At 43.1% G+C, this 15,322-nt stretch overlaps 1 protein-coding gene across 5 annotated transcripts in view; it reads left to right on the forward strand.

Annotated features, from left to right (window-relative positions):
* Positions 1-12,048, forward strand: part of znf618 (zinc finger protein 618) — a 39,022-nt gene extending 26,974 nt beyond the window's left edge. For 4 of the 5 annotated variants that reach the window (XM_041959792.1, XM_041959789.1, XM_041959790.1 and 1 more), the window contains 5 exons: positions 2,053-2,097; positions 2,864-2,941; positions 3,828-4,004; positions 4,372-5,471; positions 5,898-12,048. In XM_041959792.1, coding sequence (XP_041815726.1) covers positions 2,053-2,097; positions 2,864-2,941; positions 3,828-4,004; positions 4,372-5,471; positions 5,898-6,446 — 1,949 coding nt within the window. In that variant the 3' untranslated portion in view covers positions 6,447-12,048. The remainder of the gene's footprint in view (positions 1-2,052; positions 2,098-2,863; positions 2,942-3,827; positions 4,005-4,371; positions 5,472-5,897) is intronic. The other variant, XM_041959791.1, reaches the window with a different exon arrangement.
* Positions 12,049-15,322: the final 3,274 nt, after the last annotated feature.

A 15,322-nucleotide genomic window follows, 5' to 3' on the forward strand; every position in this document is an offset into this window, starting at 1 on the left:
AACCTGTATGTACTTTAATGTTGCATTCACAGATTAGAGCTACCCAGATCATGGTCACTAGATTATATTTACCCATGTCATGGTCACTAACACACCCCCATACCATCACAGATCCTGGCTTTTGAACTTTGCTCTGATAACTGATTGAAGGTCAATGATATTATGGATTGATAAATGAATGAATGAATGAATATTAAATAATGATATTATGGACTCTAGATCAGGCATGTCAAACTGATTCCATAAAGGGCCGTGTGGCTGCAGGTTTTCATTTCAACCAAGGAGGAACACAGCAAGCCAACCAATCAGCATCAAGGAATCAAGTAGTTATCAGCTGAAGACTGAGATCAGCCTTGGTTGGAACGAAAACCTGCAGCCACACGGCCCGTTATGGAATCAGTTTGACATGCCTGCTCTAGATGTTGCCGTCCCTAAATTCCTTCCAAATTGTGTGTTGAGAAATATTTTTGAACTGTTTGAACTGTTTTCCCAGGCAGTTTTCAAGCCTCCACGCCGGCACTAGCCGTGACCAGAGGCATCGTGTTATCCGTCTAATTCATGTGAACTCGATGTCTCTGGAGCGCCTTGAGTTTGGTGGCCAAAGTCAAAGGTCACTGTGACCTCACAAAACACTAAACTGGCCATAATTCAAGAATTCATAGGATAATTGTGACAAAATTGCACACAAATATCTCACAGGATCTAATCATCATTGTGGATTTTCCATGTTGTTTCATGTCTGTTCACACTGATATAAGCTCATAAAAATAACCTATTTTTATCAGAAAGTTAAAATTCTGGCCCTTGGACACATGTAGTAGGGGCCCTCTGCCATAACTCTCTTAATGAACATGCTACAACACATTATGAAGTGCAACATTTACTATTTTGAAATACATTTTGTATTGATCAGTAAGCAGTCAGTGACGTTGCAGATTCAGTGTGGCGGCAGTGATCCTGTCCCCAGATGAATGCGGTTTTAATGTGGTTAATTTCCCCGTGGTTGACATTGTTGTCATGGTGACAGCAACTGCTGGAGAGAGCGTCGTGTGTTGTTGCTGCAGAGTGCACACAATGACGTTACACCAGAGAATTTGCTATCAGCTCCTAAATGGCAGATACAGAATGTGTCTCCTTTTCTCTAGTACACAATTTCTACAACTCGAGAGTGTGTATTAGAGAAAATGAGTGAACATGTAGTTATAAGAATGTGTCTGATTTAGAAATATATATGCAGTAACTGTAATCATACATGTCAGTATAATGATAACTTGCATTTTGCCAACAAACAGTAATTTTTGATACATTCCTTCAAAGTCTTCACTACATATATTAATGAGTCTGGACAGACACAAAGTGGTGAACCTCAGTCGTGATACTGTCAGGAGTTACCAATAACCTGTTTACCTGTGGAATTTTCCAAACAGGTGTTTTTGGAGCGTTCCACATCTTTCCCAGTCTTTAGTTGCTCCTGTCCTAACTTGTTTGAAACGTGTTACTGCATCAAATTCAGAATAAAAAGATATATTTACAAAAATCAGTGAAGATGGTGAGGTCAAACATTAAATAATAACAATGTTATATGTCAAAAAGGATTAGAAAATTCTCAGGTTCTGTTTTATTTCTGTTTTACAAAGCGTTCCAACCTTTTTGGAATCAGGGTTGTAAATAATGTTTGAATAGTGTGATTATCTCCCGTCTTGTTTTAACCATCTGACACTTGTACATCAGTCTGCTTGTGGTTTCATAAGAGCTGTTTCTTGGACTTGCCTGAGCCTGAAATCAACCAATATTTGCCTGTACTGAATACAGTATTTAAATTGATTTTAATCCAGTTTATATCACCATCAGCCTCTGATCAAAATGTCTGTGAGGTCTCAAAATGTCCGCAACCAAATGATAGAAATATACAATAAATGCTCTGATCACATGCCTTTGAAGACAGCGTTAAACAGTAACGGCTCTGACTGAATAAACAAGGGAAAAGGGCGACATGCAAAGGCCCAGTGTGTCTGTAGTTTTAACTCCCTCCCTATCCTTCATCCTCCACAGGAACTCCGAGCCCTCTGGTGGCCACCTCCTTCTCTACAACCCAGAGTAAGTCCAACCCCACCTTCCTGCTCAGAACAGAAAGTATGCATGCCGCCTTCTCCTCATTTCACCGTTTTTCTGGTCTGCTTCGATTTTTGTTAATCTGTCATTGTTTGGTGCAAATAGTTTCCCTATAATCCATTGTGATTATACAGATTTTCTGCATTTAGCTTCATTATCTCCAGGGAATGTTTGAACAGGATTGGTAACATCAGTCTCATTGTACATCTGCATTGTGTCCAGATATAGTCGTTTCTTGTAATGACTGACAGCTAAGCTGACTCATACTGTTGCAAGGATTTCTTTAGGTGGGAGAGCCGTTAGATATTTTTGATGACAGCATGCTTTTGTTTCAAGATGTGTTTTGATCTTATAGCATCGGATATAGTAGAAACAGACAGAAAATGAGGAGAAGAGGTAGAGAGGTGGAGCGACATGCAACAAAGGCCTCTGGTCAGAGTCAGATTCTTTGTGATTACATGGTCAGCGACTTAAAACCCCCTGAGCCACTAGGACCCCCCCAACACACAGCCTTTAAACAATGCTGTAATTATTGGCAAAGTAACACAAAAAAAAAACTGCATGACAGATTTTCAGATATGTCACTCTGGGCTGCAAAAATGAGAAAAGGCAGCAACATTGGTGGAAGTCAGAGCTGCTGATCCAGTATAGATCAGATATAATGGAGGCTAGTAGCTGGACAAATGCACAGTGTATTCATTTTCTCCTCCGACAAAGAGTCAACGCTCTTCTGGGCCTTGTGATTTTTTAGAACCCTACACTTGTGGTGCCTGTGGCATCCAGTTCCAGTTCTACAACAACCTGCTGGAGCACATGCAGTCCCATGCTGGTGAGTCCACGACTACGAATGCATGTTAAGCTCAACAGGGAAGCAAATGCAGAATGTTAACACACCCTCAGTGGCTGCAATGCATGTGAAAGTCTGTATCATCACACGTAGTTTCCTAATTGTTTATTGAGGTGTAGGCATTCAATTCTTGCACACAAGAATTAACAAGGAGCATATTGTTGTAACGAGGGTTGTTGCAGATCTGGTTCTGAGACTGCTGGATACGTTTTTTTATGTTTTGTTGTAACAGCTTTAGTGCATCATAAAGACCAATTCCAATCTCGAGCAACCGCAGCTTAGAAGTCATGACAAAAAAATGTACTGCCATCAAAAATATGAATTCTACAGTGTTATGAGAACAAGGCTAGCAAGCAAATCCCATATTTGAGAAGTTGTAACCCCCTAATGTTTGGTATTTTTACTTGATGAATGACCTAAGTGCAGTTTGTTTGCCCTCCTATACATGAATCATCACATGCAGTTAGATGTAAACCGTGATCATCTGGACAGTCTAAAAATACTGTTACCCAGGCTTCACCTATGAAAACAAAATATATTTACACTAGTTGATAATTTGTGATGGATTTTTGCCTGTTTGGCGTTTGCTGTGAGACTGACTTCATTTACTGACATGCCCTGCAAGATTTGTGGCTGCTGTTATGACTGAGAAAATTCTTTTTGTAAACTTGCACGGCTTGTTTTGAGAACGCGCTTTGTTAACGACAGAATCAGTCAGGCCAAGTGATGTAGTTTTTTTTTTTTTTTTTGTCTCATAGTCTTATTCTTTACATTTTTCTCCACTGGAAACACTTAACATACACCTTCTCCATTAAAACCATGCGATGTCGTCGCCTCCTCCTGATGTTCCACCTCTGTATCTCCTCAGCGGACAACGAGAACCACACCAAAGGGGATTCTCCCAAAACCTCCTCAGCCGCCGGTCCTCAAGAGCAGCTGTGGAGGGGTTCTCAGGCTCAGGCTCAGGTTCAGGCCCAGGCCCATTCCTCAGTTAAACTACAAATCCAGCCTCAAAGTATCTCCCAGAGAAACCACACTCTCAGCCGTAAGTACTGCCGTCAACCTCAGTCAGTCACTGTATTTAAGAGCCCGTGGAAAGGTTAGTACACCCCTTGCATCTTTAAATACATTATTGTTAAAACTGTTGATGAGGAAATAATCAAAATAGCCTCTAAAAGCCTCAAGTATAGCCTCTAAAATTTCCCCTAAATTCAAAGTGAAACCAAAAACAGGTTTGTTCCCAAGATATTACAATGTCTTTATCACTCTCTGTGAGTCTGTGTTTCCTTTTCGCTTCTAAGATACAGTGTGCCTTCTGCCAATATGTCAAATTAAAAAAAAACACGAACACTAATTATCTTTCATGTTTTGCTCTGTCTTCTTATCCATCCATCTGCTGCCTGTGCTGGCAGAGAATAACGGACTACCTGAGAAGGAGCGACAGCAGGTGGCTGACCGCCTCTTACGGGTAATGTGTTCAGATCTGAGCATGCTGAATGTGCTCAACAGCAAGGACTTCCTGAAGTTGGCACAGACCCTCGTGGATACGGGTGCTCGTCATGGTGCCTACTCCACCCGCGATGCCCTTGGCAACATGAGTGCCTTGGCACTGCGCCAGCTGCCCCGCATGTACAACCAAGTCAAAGTCAAAGTCACGTGTGCTCTCGGCTCCAATGCTTCACTTGGCATCGCTGTCACCTGCCACTCCCAGACAGCAGGCCCGGATGCCTGTTACGTTCTAACAGCCTATCAGGTGGAGGGCTCGAGACTGAGGCGCTACGTGCTCGGCGTGAGGGAGGCTGAGCTGAGGGAAGGGCCCGAGCAGGTGCACCACTGGGTGCAGAATGTGCTGTCTGAGTTTGTGATGTCAGACATTCGCACCGTGTATGTCTCGGAGCCCCGGGTTTGGGCGGCAGGATTTGCGGGGTCGCCACTTGGCGGCGGTGGCCGGGGCAGGATATGCCTGCGATGCGCGGGGTGTTCACTCGGCGCGGTCGTCCAGGCTGTTCTCGGGAAGCGCAGCCTCCAGGCTCGAGGTCTTCACGAGTTGGCTGAGCTTCTCTCAACATGCCGAGATATCGCCTCCTCGTCCACGCTGGCCCTTCGCGAGGACCAGTGCACCAACACATCTGCAAGCACAACCGAGGAGGGTACACAGAGCAGCCCTGCACAATGCCCCACCCCTCCTTGCTGGGATCGAATGGCTGAAGCTCTCCTGCAGGTCCATGCTCACTTTGAACAGATTTGCGAGGCTTATGGACGCAGTAAGGCTACAGCTCCACTCCTCCAGGGTCTCAACAAGCATCTGCTGGGGACGCTGGCTTGTCTGCTGGCACCGCTGCGTCTGGCAGCTCTAGAGCTGAGCAGCCAGAGGAGACCAACCTTACAGCAGGTGCTGCCCGTCTACCTACGGTTGGAGAAGTTTTTCACGTCCAAAGCTGGAGAGGCTGGAACTGGCACGGCTAGCAAACTCTGTCACTACTTCCTGGAAGCACTGAAGGAAAACTTTAAGGTATTGAAGTGGTATTACTTACATGACGTTTCTTCTTGCTGTCAGAATGATAAGATTCCTCTTAAATTACTGAAATCTAAGAGTAGGGCTTGGTATTGTTGAAAATCTACCAATACCAATGCTAATTCAATGCCAGAGTTTCAGAACTGTTGTCAAAAGAGCTGTTTGAGAACTTTGCCAGAATAGAATAGTCTAGCTAGCAATCTTTACATTTAAACCAGGAACTACTTGAGTTCACAGGATTACAGATCTGACCCAACATTTAATTCCAACAATTCAATGCATGACAGTCAGTTCAATTGGTGCCAGAAAGGTACTTTGATTCAGTACTCAGCCCTCATATAGAGAGCCTTGACACATGAGGAATGCATATGAGTAATTGGTTTAAGGAGGGACTGACAGTCATTGAAATGTTCATGTTTCTAGGTTGAACGAGCCCACCAGGTAGCCATGGTCCTGGACCCACAGCTCAAGCTGCGTTCAGTGCCGGCCTACCAGCATGAAGACATAATCTCCCGTGCATGCGAAATGGCTGCTGACACCAGGGATGGAGGTATGACAGGTGGCGGAGGTTCAGGTGGCGAAGAGCGGGATACTGACGGCCCACCAACCCCTAAAATAAGCCGCATAGAGGGAGGGGGAAACAATGGCGGCACCTCAAGGGGGACCTCCTCGTCTTGCACAATGTCAGGTAATGATGACAGCCAGAGCCAAGTCAGGCAGGAGATTTTTCAGTACCTGGCCGAGCCTCTCCTGCAAGGCACGCCCGACCTCTTCCAGTACTGGAGCTCAGCAGTGGGTGAGAAGTTCCCCAGGCTTGCCCGCCTGGCGCTGTGGCTCCTCGCCGTGCCTGCTGTGGGCATACGGAGCGAGTGCGTGACTGTGTGTGAGCAGAGCCTGGCTATGAAGAGGAGGCAGCAGGTAACCACTGAGGAGATGAACAAACTCATTTTCCTTCGCTCCAATATGGGCTAGGAGAGAAACCCAACCAACCCTAACCAACCAAACCTTCACCTCCAACCAATGACTTAAGACTATTATTTATATACTGTAGGTCTAGACCAACTGTAAACTTAAATGTGTATGGACATTAAATACTCCTCAAGACAGATATTTACAGGAAACTCACATTGTACAGGTTGCAAACACCCATAAACAAATATGGCTTATTACATGTTTTATACAGAGAAAGGACTGTCGTAAAGTACTGTGGACAAAATGTAGGGGTGGAACGGTAACTCTCAAAAGATTGTCCTGTTTGGTACGCCACCCTCGGTATGGGATGCACATGTAAGCAGGATGAGTTTCACTCTTATCACAGCCAGTGATTTGAATTACTCCAGCCTAATGACTAAACTGCTAAAAGGCTACAATGCTGTTATTCTCACTGGACGGCAACATTTTCAGGTAAAGTCAGCTTTCACTGCTTGAAACCGGTGTCACAGACCTTTTGAAAACAAGCCTACTGGATATCAAAGATGTCCAAGAGATATATAGCAGTTAGGTGCTGTAGCATGTACAGTGTGTCGGAGAATGGTCCTTTCCATCGGTTTGTGACAAGAGATTCAAGTGGTGAATCCTCACTGCCATTGCACCTCTGACAATTAAGTGTACCTGGTTTATAATTTCCGATCCCGCATCACTGAAAATTATATTTTTCAGCATATTCAGCCACGGGAGATGCTCAGGCAATTGAGAGCAAAATCATTGCGGCTAATTTGACGGTTGCTTAAGTGGCCTAAAATGTAGCTGTGGAACATTTGCATGCAGTGCGCTGTGTGCATTATTCATCCAAAAGGGTAAAAAGCAGCTGTTGGAACATTAATAACAATATGATGCGTCCCTTTTTGTTTGTTCCAAACTGTAAAAAGGAGAAAAAGGGTCATCCAATGGTTCGTTTTCTTCCGAAGATTAACTCAAGAGGTCTTATGCTGCTAGATATGCAAGTCAAATGGCTAGATTTGCACAGAAGGGCCAGTATCATGAAGTTAACTTGAATAAAATCAAGCTTTTGGTTGAGTTTTTGTAATTTTTTTTTTCCCCCACAGAGGACAGCATCATATTACTATATTACTAAAGCTGTACCGTAGCTGGGCTGCACCAACAGGAAATCAAATATCATGCTGGATAAATGATTCTTACATTATCCTTTAATACTCAGCAGTACAACCCAGCTTGTATGTCAGCATCTTAACGATAATGACGTCTAGAGGCCATTTTGCAGTTTCCAGGGCTGGTGATTCAGGAATGTCACACCAGTCCGCTCTGTGAAAAGAGACACCTACAGTCGACTGTAGTTGCTCTCAGATAAACAGCAGTTACGTTATTAGCCATCAGTTTGGTAAGCTCGTAGGCAAGGGTTTAGTTCATAATTGCTTAAGTCCTTGTGTGGTTACCCACTGTGCGTATGTGTGTGTATGTGTTTTTAACGCTTATTTAGTCGAGACTCGTTCATAGGAAAGCTATTTATTTATTCTTCTTTCCTCATTTATCATTCTAATATAAACATTGTCTTCCGTATGTAAGCTACAGGTTTCCATTTTTAAAGCAATAAGCTTTATCGTAGGGCAGAGTTTCCAACTGTATCTGCTGAAAACGACTGTTCTCACGACGCTCCTACAGTAAATCATAAATGGTAAATTATTTTCTGTTTGTGAAATCAACGGGATTTTCTCAGGAATGAGTGCACCCACGCAGGCACCGCCACTTTTTTCCTCACTGTACCGAAAACACACCAAACTGTGACCTCAATGCCGAGGTATGTACTGAACCGAGACTTTTGTGAAACGTTCCACCCCAAATACAGTTAGTGCCACTCGCAACAAACGAAGAACACGGATCACTGAGGGTTTGTTTTTTTCAGGATGATGCGAATTCTGCCAGTACATTCACTAAAGTCAACACATGCATACTAATGAAGTCAATTTATTTATTTTTTTATGGATTCTAGTATACATTTACTCAAGCTGATACCTCCTAAACTGACTTGGATGAATGGAAGTTATACTGTAAATTTGTTTGTTGCCTGTGGTACTAATTAGTCAAGTACTAGTTTGTCATCTCTGTTTTTGGGCCTTAAGTCTCTTTCATGCGACCACCTTAAATCCTACAGTCCAAACCAACATCATGCCTTTTTATTGCTGTTTAATGGCCTTCTTTTCATCATATTTTCTAAAGCTTGTAGTTGCTTATTTATTTATTTTTAATTTTTTGACTTATGGCTGGTGGTTGGAAACAGTGCCCTCTAGTGGTCAAATGTGGTATTTGACAAGTGCTTTATTCCAAAGTTCCCCAGTTTGAAAAAAGGTTGAACTTATTGAAAATGCATGCTTTTGGAGTAATCTCTTTCTTTATTAAAAAGGTCAGGAATTATTTAAACAATAACACACCCAAGCACAAGTATCCACTATATAAACTTATTAAAAGAGTCGATGGGTGATTAGAAATCGTATTAGCTGGTCTTCACTGGGGGTCATACCAGAGCAAGAAGATATATCAACACTGATGTTATGGTGGGAGACCATTTAGATTATTTTTCTATCATAATGTGTGTGGTCTTTTGATCCTCAAGGGTGCAGTACGGTAAAATGCTCCACATGAATGAACAGGGAATGTCTCCACCTGCTTGGCCAGGATGCTGTTTTTGAGGTTTCACATCATCACCTCTGTATTCCAATATTAACACTAATAGGAATGACTGAAAATGCACGATTGACAGCAAAAAAATATCTCTTTTTGTCATGTTTCCCAGCTTTAGGCCCCAGTGTAACTTAAGGTACGGTCACATTACACTTCTGCCCAAGTCCCTCAGTCTCCCGTTCGTTTCAACTGAAGCACGTTGGGACATATTCAAGCATCCATTTCCTGTTTGTGATCTCCATCCGTCAGAGTTCACCTTTTGTTCAACTTTGATGTGCACAAACGGCCAATAGGAACACTGATGAAGTGTACTTGGAAATGTAGAAGTCACAGTTCTAGCCCTGTGGCACCACTTTAATTTGTACAATATCACAATAAGAGACTGAAAACTGCTGCAGCGCCCCCCTTACACAGTTTACAGTCAGTGATCGCTCTGGTCAACATTAACTGATTACGTATTTGGCGTCCTTTTTGTGCGGGCGGCGTCGTCAAACGCGAGGCTAACTGTGACTGTACCTTTCAGGTTGCAAGGACACAGGAAGTAGGAAGTCAGTACACTGCAAATAGGAAATTATAGGGCATCAGGTCTACAGTGTAAAGCCAAGACCAGATCAGGGTCTCACTAGAATGTTCAGACCTTGACCACACGTATACGGATATTTTGCAGAACAAACATTTCTGCATTAGGGTGTCTTGTTCACACCGTTTTAGGTCACTATAAGGGATATCATTTTAAAAGGTGTATTTGTATTTTTTTGTAATGAAACAACAACAATGGTGGACTACTGGCTAGTTTACATTTGGTTGACACTGTCAGGCCGTGTGCCAGAAAGGTGTTAAACAGCTACAAATAATTAGTCCGTATTGTTTGTGTTTTTAAGCAACTATCACCAAACTACTCAATGCTCATGCTCAGACAGCTCTTCTCTGGTATTTGGTTGATGTCGACTTTATTGCCACCTACAGGCCTGGCTTGCTTGTTTGAGTGTTTGGAATTGTTTGTTCTCATCTGTGTGGAGATATTTTGAAGGTCGTGTGGACCGAACTGTCCGTTTTTAAAAGAATATCCGTGTATGTATGGTCAAGGCCTCAGTCTACGTGACAGCAGTTATGTCAGCTTTGTCAACTTTTAATAGAAATCCATAAAATGTCAAATGCTTCAGGTGTGTCAGGCAGTCACAGGCGAATGGCTCTACACTGCAAACTGTTGTAAGATGTTTTTTTTTTTCAATAGACTCCTTTACCTCCAGTAACAGCTTTGATTTATTATTTCGTAAATGCTTTTTTTCCCCCTAAAGAATAACTTAACACTAGGCTGAAAAGCACTGTTCTGCTGCCCTCTCTGGTTGCACCTGTAACCACACCCAGCAGTGATGTCATGTGGTCTTGGAGTTCACCTGTAGGTCACTGCAGCCAGGTGAGAAGTTATCAACTAGGATTTTCAGGGGTGTCAAGTCACAATATTATGATTTCTCAAAAATGTCATGTTTTCAAGGTTCTTAAAAGTAATTCTTACTACGTTTGATTTGATTTGGTTATTCACCCTCTTCAATGTTTATCCGTTTTTCCTCTAAAGCTTTTTGGAGAATGACTTGATTCAATGTAACCAAGACGTACATTTTTTTCATCATGATAATATCTGAAATCAATATATGTGTACTGCTGTTTTCAAACTGATTTATGTCACACATTTATATTTTGGTAAAAAAAAACAAATGAAGAAAAGAAATTGCTGTAAATTATATTTTAAATTTAATTTTCTAAGAACCAATCCAATGTTTTACCTCAGTACTCGGAAGGTAATGTTGTAATTAAAAAAGAAAATTGGAAATCAGCAGTTCATGCAACTATTTAGCTTTGGTCAAAGATGTAGTCAAAATACTGTATATTGGTTTGCGGTTTTAGCAGTGATCCTCGATTGAACTGATGAAGGGATTTTTCTTACAGTTTTTAAATAAGTATTTTAAATAGAATATGCTCTGGGACAAAATGCCATTGTTGACATAATGATGTCAACTTGATTTTACTTAGAAATAGCGTTCTTTTTGTTGATTAAATAAGAATTATATCTAAGATATGCATGCTTTTAATAAGAGTACTGATATATAAAGTTAGAGTCGACATGATTCACTTGCATCTGATGACAAACACTGGCTTATGAGTAGACCTTACCTTAAGACACTATCAAGAGTCAGATAAGCAACCCGGGCTGAATTTGAACCTTTCGAGGTGGGTGTAGCGATACTGATCATGGGTTGGTGTTGGTGGGTTGACATCATCCATTTTCAGAGGATGTATTATGTATATACAAGAGAACTGCTGTTTTTACGCCACAAGGGGGAGCCTTCATTTCAGAGATACAAGTAGGGAACACCAATAACATTATACCTCTATTTTCTACAGTAGCATTTCAAAAGGTTTTGATATAATAGAAAACTCAACTTAGATACTGTTACTAGAAAATTGAAATCAGCTGTAAGTTTTATTTTGTTTCAGGATTTTAACTTATTCAGATATTAATTGTACAATATGGTATAAGAATGCTAACATGGAGATTTGTTCTGTTTAACTATGGATTATAGTCTGTATTATCAATTCAGGTTAAGAAATTAGTGTTGCTTTCCTCCTATTTTACAGGCATTACTTCCTTTTATACTCTGCTAAATTGCAAAAAAAATGTGTTTGATTCTCTTCTTTTTTATCGCACTTTGGCAGCAGATTCCTGTGTAGCTTCAGATCTGAGTTGTCTTATTAGTAAGCCTAATTTATACTTTTGTAGCAACACTATTTTTATATAATGGCAAAGAAAGGGTTCAGTGTCTTCTTTTGTTCTGTTTTGTTTTGTTTTTTTTCCTGTGTTACATGTGGCAGCGCTGTTCAATGTTTCTTGAATACATTACCCACTGTAGTATGTGATGTGTGAATAAACTCCAAATTTGTCAAACTGTGGCGTATGTGCAGCTGGAGGAATGATAGCCGCCTGTGGATGTGTGGACCTGCAGTATTTTAATGCCTTAAAGTCCAGTTTTATCCCAGTAGAAGTGTATTTAGGGGTTAGACTGAAACTAAAAACTCCACTGGCCTGCATTACACATGAAACAAGTTTCTTTCACAGTCAAGAGGGGAAGTGAGACGTTCAGAAATCCTGCTTCTGTATTTATGAATCAGGAGAACCTGAGAAAACACGGCTGGTTGCTTATTTTCGGTATGAATGAGGACTCCCACCCAGAGAGAAATGAAGCAGAGCTTTCCACAGTGGCTGAGAGGGAGAGACGGAGGGCCTCAAACACATGTAGAGGGGAAAGAGGCCCTATTCGAGGGCAGGGCGATTGAAGACTCGCACATGGGGAGTGAATATACAGAGGCTGCTTAGAGGTGCGTGCAAGGGTTCCCCAGGGGCGGCGGATAGGGCAAAAGAGCGAGGGAGTGAGACCGAAAGAGGGGAAAGAGCGAGCAAGTGTTCATCACAGCCTGCTGTCTTTCTCCCTCCTCTGGCACCCGGGTCAGCCAGCCCCCGAGGTGCAGCGGTCTGCAGCCATGCAGAAACACCCGCGCTCTTGTCCCCTCGGCTGCTCCCAGCACAAGGACTGCCTACCTAAAAGCCTAATTTGCAGCACATGCGTCCAAGTTTGCCTGCCCCGCCAACCCCCTCAACCACCACATGCACACACACTCAATACGACCTCCTCCCTTCCTCCACACCCCGCTGCTGAAGGTGACGTTTTTCCACAAGCTATTACTACAGTGACATGCTACGTTTTTGCTCACAGCACCAAGTGCTTGCGAGCCGGTCATTTAGGGAAGCCAAATGTGGGGAAAAACAACCCGCCCACTGGACAATTGCTTCCGTTTGGTTCTGGGTTAAGGAAAAGTTGCAGATCAGCTCTTTCTCAAAGAAAAGTAAAGAAGAGCATGTGGGGCTGGTGTGCAGTCCTTTAAGCAGAGAATATGAGTTGTTTTTCTTCGCTGTGTGTCATCGTTCAAGTTTTAAAATAATGCATTTGGGCTTTGACTGCATTAGTAGTGTGAAATACAGCTGAATATAAAGGGGGTTCCCTCTCTGTGTCATCATGTGAACACTAGGTGGCAGTATCTGGCTTGTTATCAGCTACTGAGTGGCCACAATAAAAACATCACCCACATGATATAATGCAATCCACACTATTTATGAACAAAAATCAAACTTTGGTTAATTCCAGGTCACGTTCCACTGCACAGGTTTAGCTTTTGCCGTCCTGCCAAACTCCAGGCAACCCAGGTTAGGCCGAGACAGTCGGAAGCCCATCAAATAATCCCAAACTATTTTGGCTGTATTTTTAGTCTCTGCGGTCGTGTGTACGGGGCGATACAGCGTATCCACATACATAGAAACGGGAGTCTAGCTCCAGTTCCACAATGAGGGGAGGGGGATGAGTATCAGGTCATCTGGAGGATTTGTTGGGTTTCTGGACAGTGAGAGGAATCCAGAGCGTCTGAAGAAATCCTAACAGGAGAAAAACAGACACAGTTGATAGCAATGAGTCAACTTCATGTTCACCATCTCTGCTACTGCACTTCCTGTTTTTTTTTTTTTAATCATTGTTAATGTTTGTTAGCTCTTTCATGCTGAGCCATTAAAAAACAAACAAAAAAAACCCAAAACTTCTGCACCCAGTAAGACACATGTAGCCGTCCAGCTACATTTACAGTAACAGAGAAAGTTCTGTAGACTTCGCCTTGCCCTTGGCTGTTACACAACCAAAAGAGAGGCATCCAGGTTTCACTTTCCAAGCCCAAATCAGGCGGTGCCATGCAGCTTTGCTCCCACCTCTGGCATTGACAAGGTTGGCACCTTCACCCCTGCCCAACCAATGGCCATCACAGCTGTCCCGACTTGTCTGCTCAGTGAGCATTGGAGGGACAGAGGGAAGGACAGGCGGAAGGAAGTGTTCTCATCCTCCTCTCCCTGTCCTGTATGGAGGACCCGGTGGCACCGGCGCTGTAGTTCCTCCTGCTCAGCAGGTGCTGACTCTTATCAGTAGTGACATGAATGTACAGAACTGCCAGGGCGCATCCACCCAGTTGCTGTCAGGTGTCGTTCCCGCTAACACTCCACCTAGCCCCTGACCTCACAGGCACCCAGTGCCTGTCTGTTCGCCTGCCTGCTCTGCTCCCTCTGCACACCTGCGCATATATACTCATGCACGCACATCATACACCGACTCAGATTAGGCCAGAAAGGCTGAGCTTCTGACTTCTCATGCGCCTCTGAGTTTCGCCTGGTTCTACCCAGAGCCACGTATGATGCGGGATGAAGCGATGACACCTCCACCGGCACGCGTGATGAGTGTCCAGGTGTTTTTGCACTCCTCACATGTGCCGGCACACAGGTGCTGGCGACGTCCTCCCTGAGCCAAAGAGCACACAGTGTGCGATGAGGAACTTCGCTGCCTATTACAGCAGGCAGAGCGCCATTTGAGTATTTCTACGTCAGACTTACGAGATGATGCTAAAGTGTGAAAATGTGATGTTTGACTCTTGGCTTGAGAAAGGCGAGCGCGGTCACTGTGAAAAAGGAGGTCAAGGTTAAATTTGCTCTGTGGATATAAATAGCCCATCAGTGATGTCCCCTTGATCTCACCGTTATTATTTATTAATCGTTGTCATGATCTGGGGAGCACATCCAGCCTCGCCGTGCAATTTCAGACAGCTGAAGACAATGACAAGAGGAGGACAAATATCCAACCTGAATTTTTAGACCCTCACAATGAAGCCCATGTATTTTAGGGTTTAGTGAAACAGGCCTATTTGTTTTGTGCAAAGACGTAATTGCCCTTTTGTTAAACTGCCATATTCAGGATTGCTGACGCTGGTATTTATAACCATTGTTATTGCCAGGGCGTATCAGTGGTTATGTTCCCGACTTGACTCTGCCTTTTGTTAACTTTTTCTTTTTTCATTGACATAATTTCTGTATTCTACAATTAATTTCCACCAAGAGAACCTCAGGCTTGACAAGTAACATTGCACACACACCAATAAAATTGTGTTGTTTGGCTGGGAAATTCTCACAAAATGTCAGAAGTTGAAAGTCATCAGCTCCTCCGTCTTGGCTTATTATACAATCTGTTCTTTCTGTTTGCCGGGGCCCTCTTTGCGGCGCCGTTTTCAGCCGCTCGATCACTTCACCTCCTGCTGCACCTTTCAAACCCCTTTCCCTGCAAATGAGTCGT

Source organism: Chelmon rostratus, chromosome 19, assembly GCF_017976325.1.
Source record: "Chelmon rostratus isolate fCheRos1 chromosome 19, fCheRos1.pri, whole genome shotgun sequence".
NCBI classification, from domain to species: domain Eukaryota; kingdom Metazoa; phylum Chordata; class Actinopteri; order Chaetodontiformes; family Chaetodontidae; genus Chelmon; species Chelmon rostratus.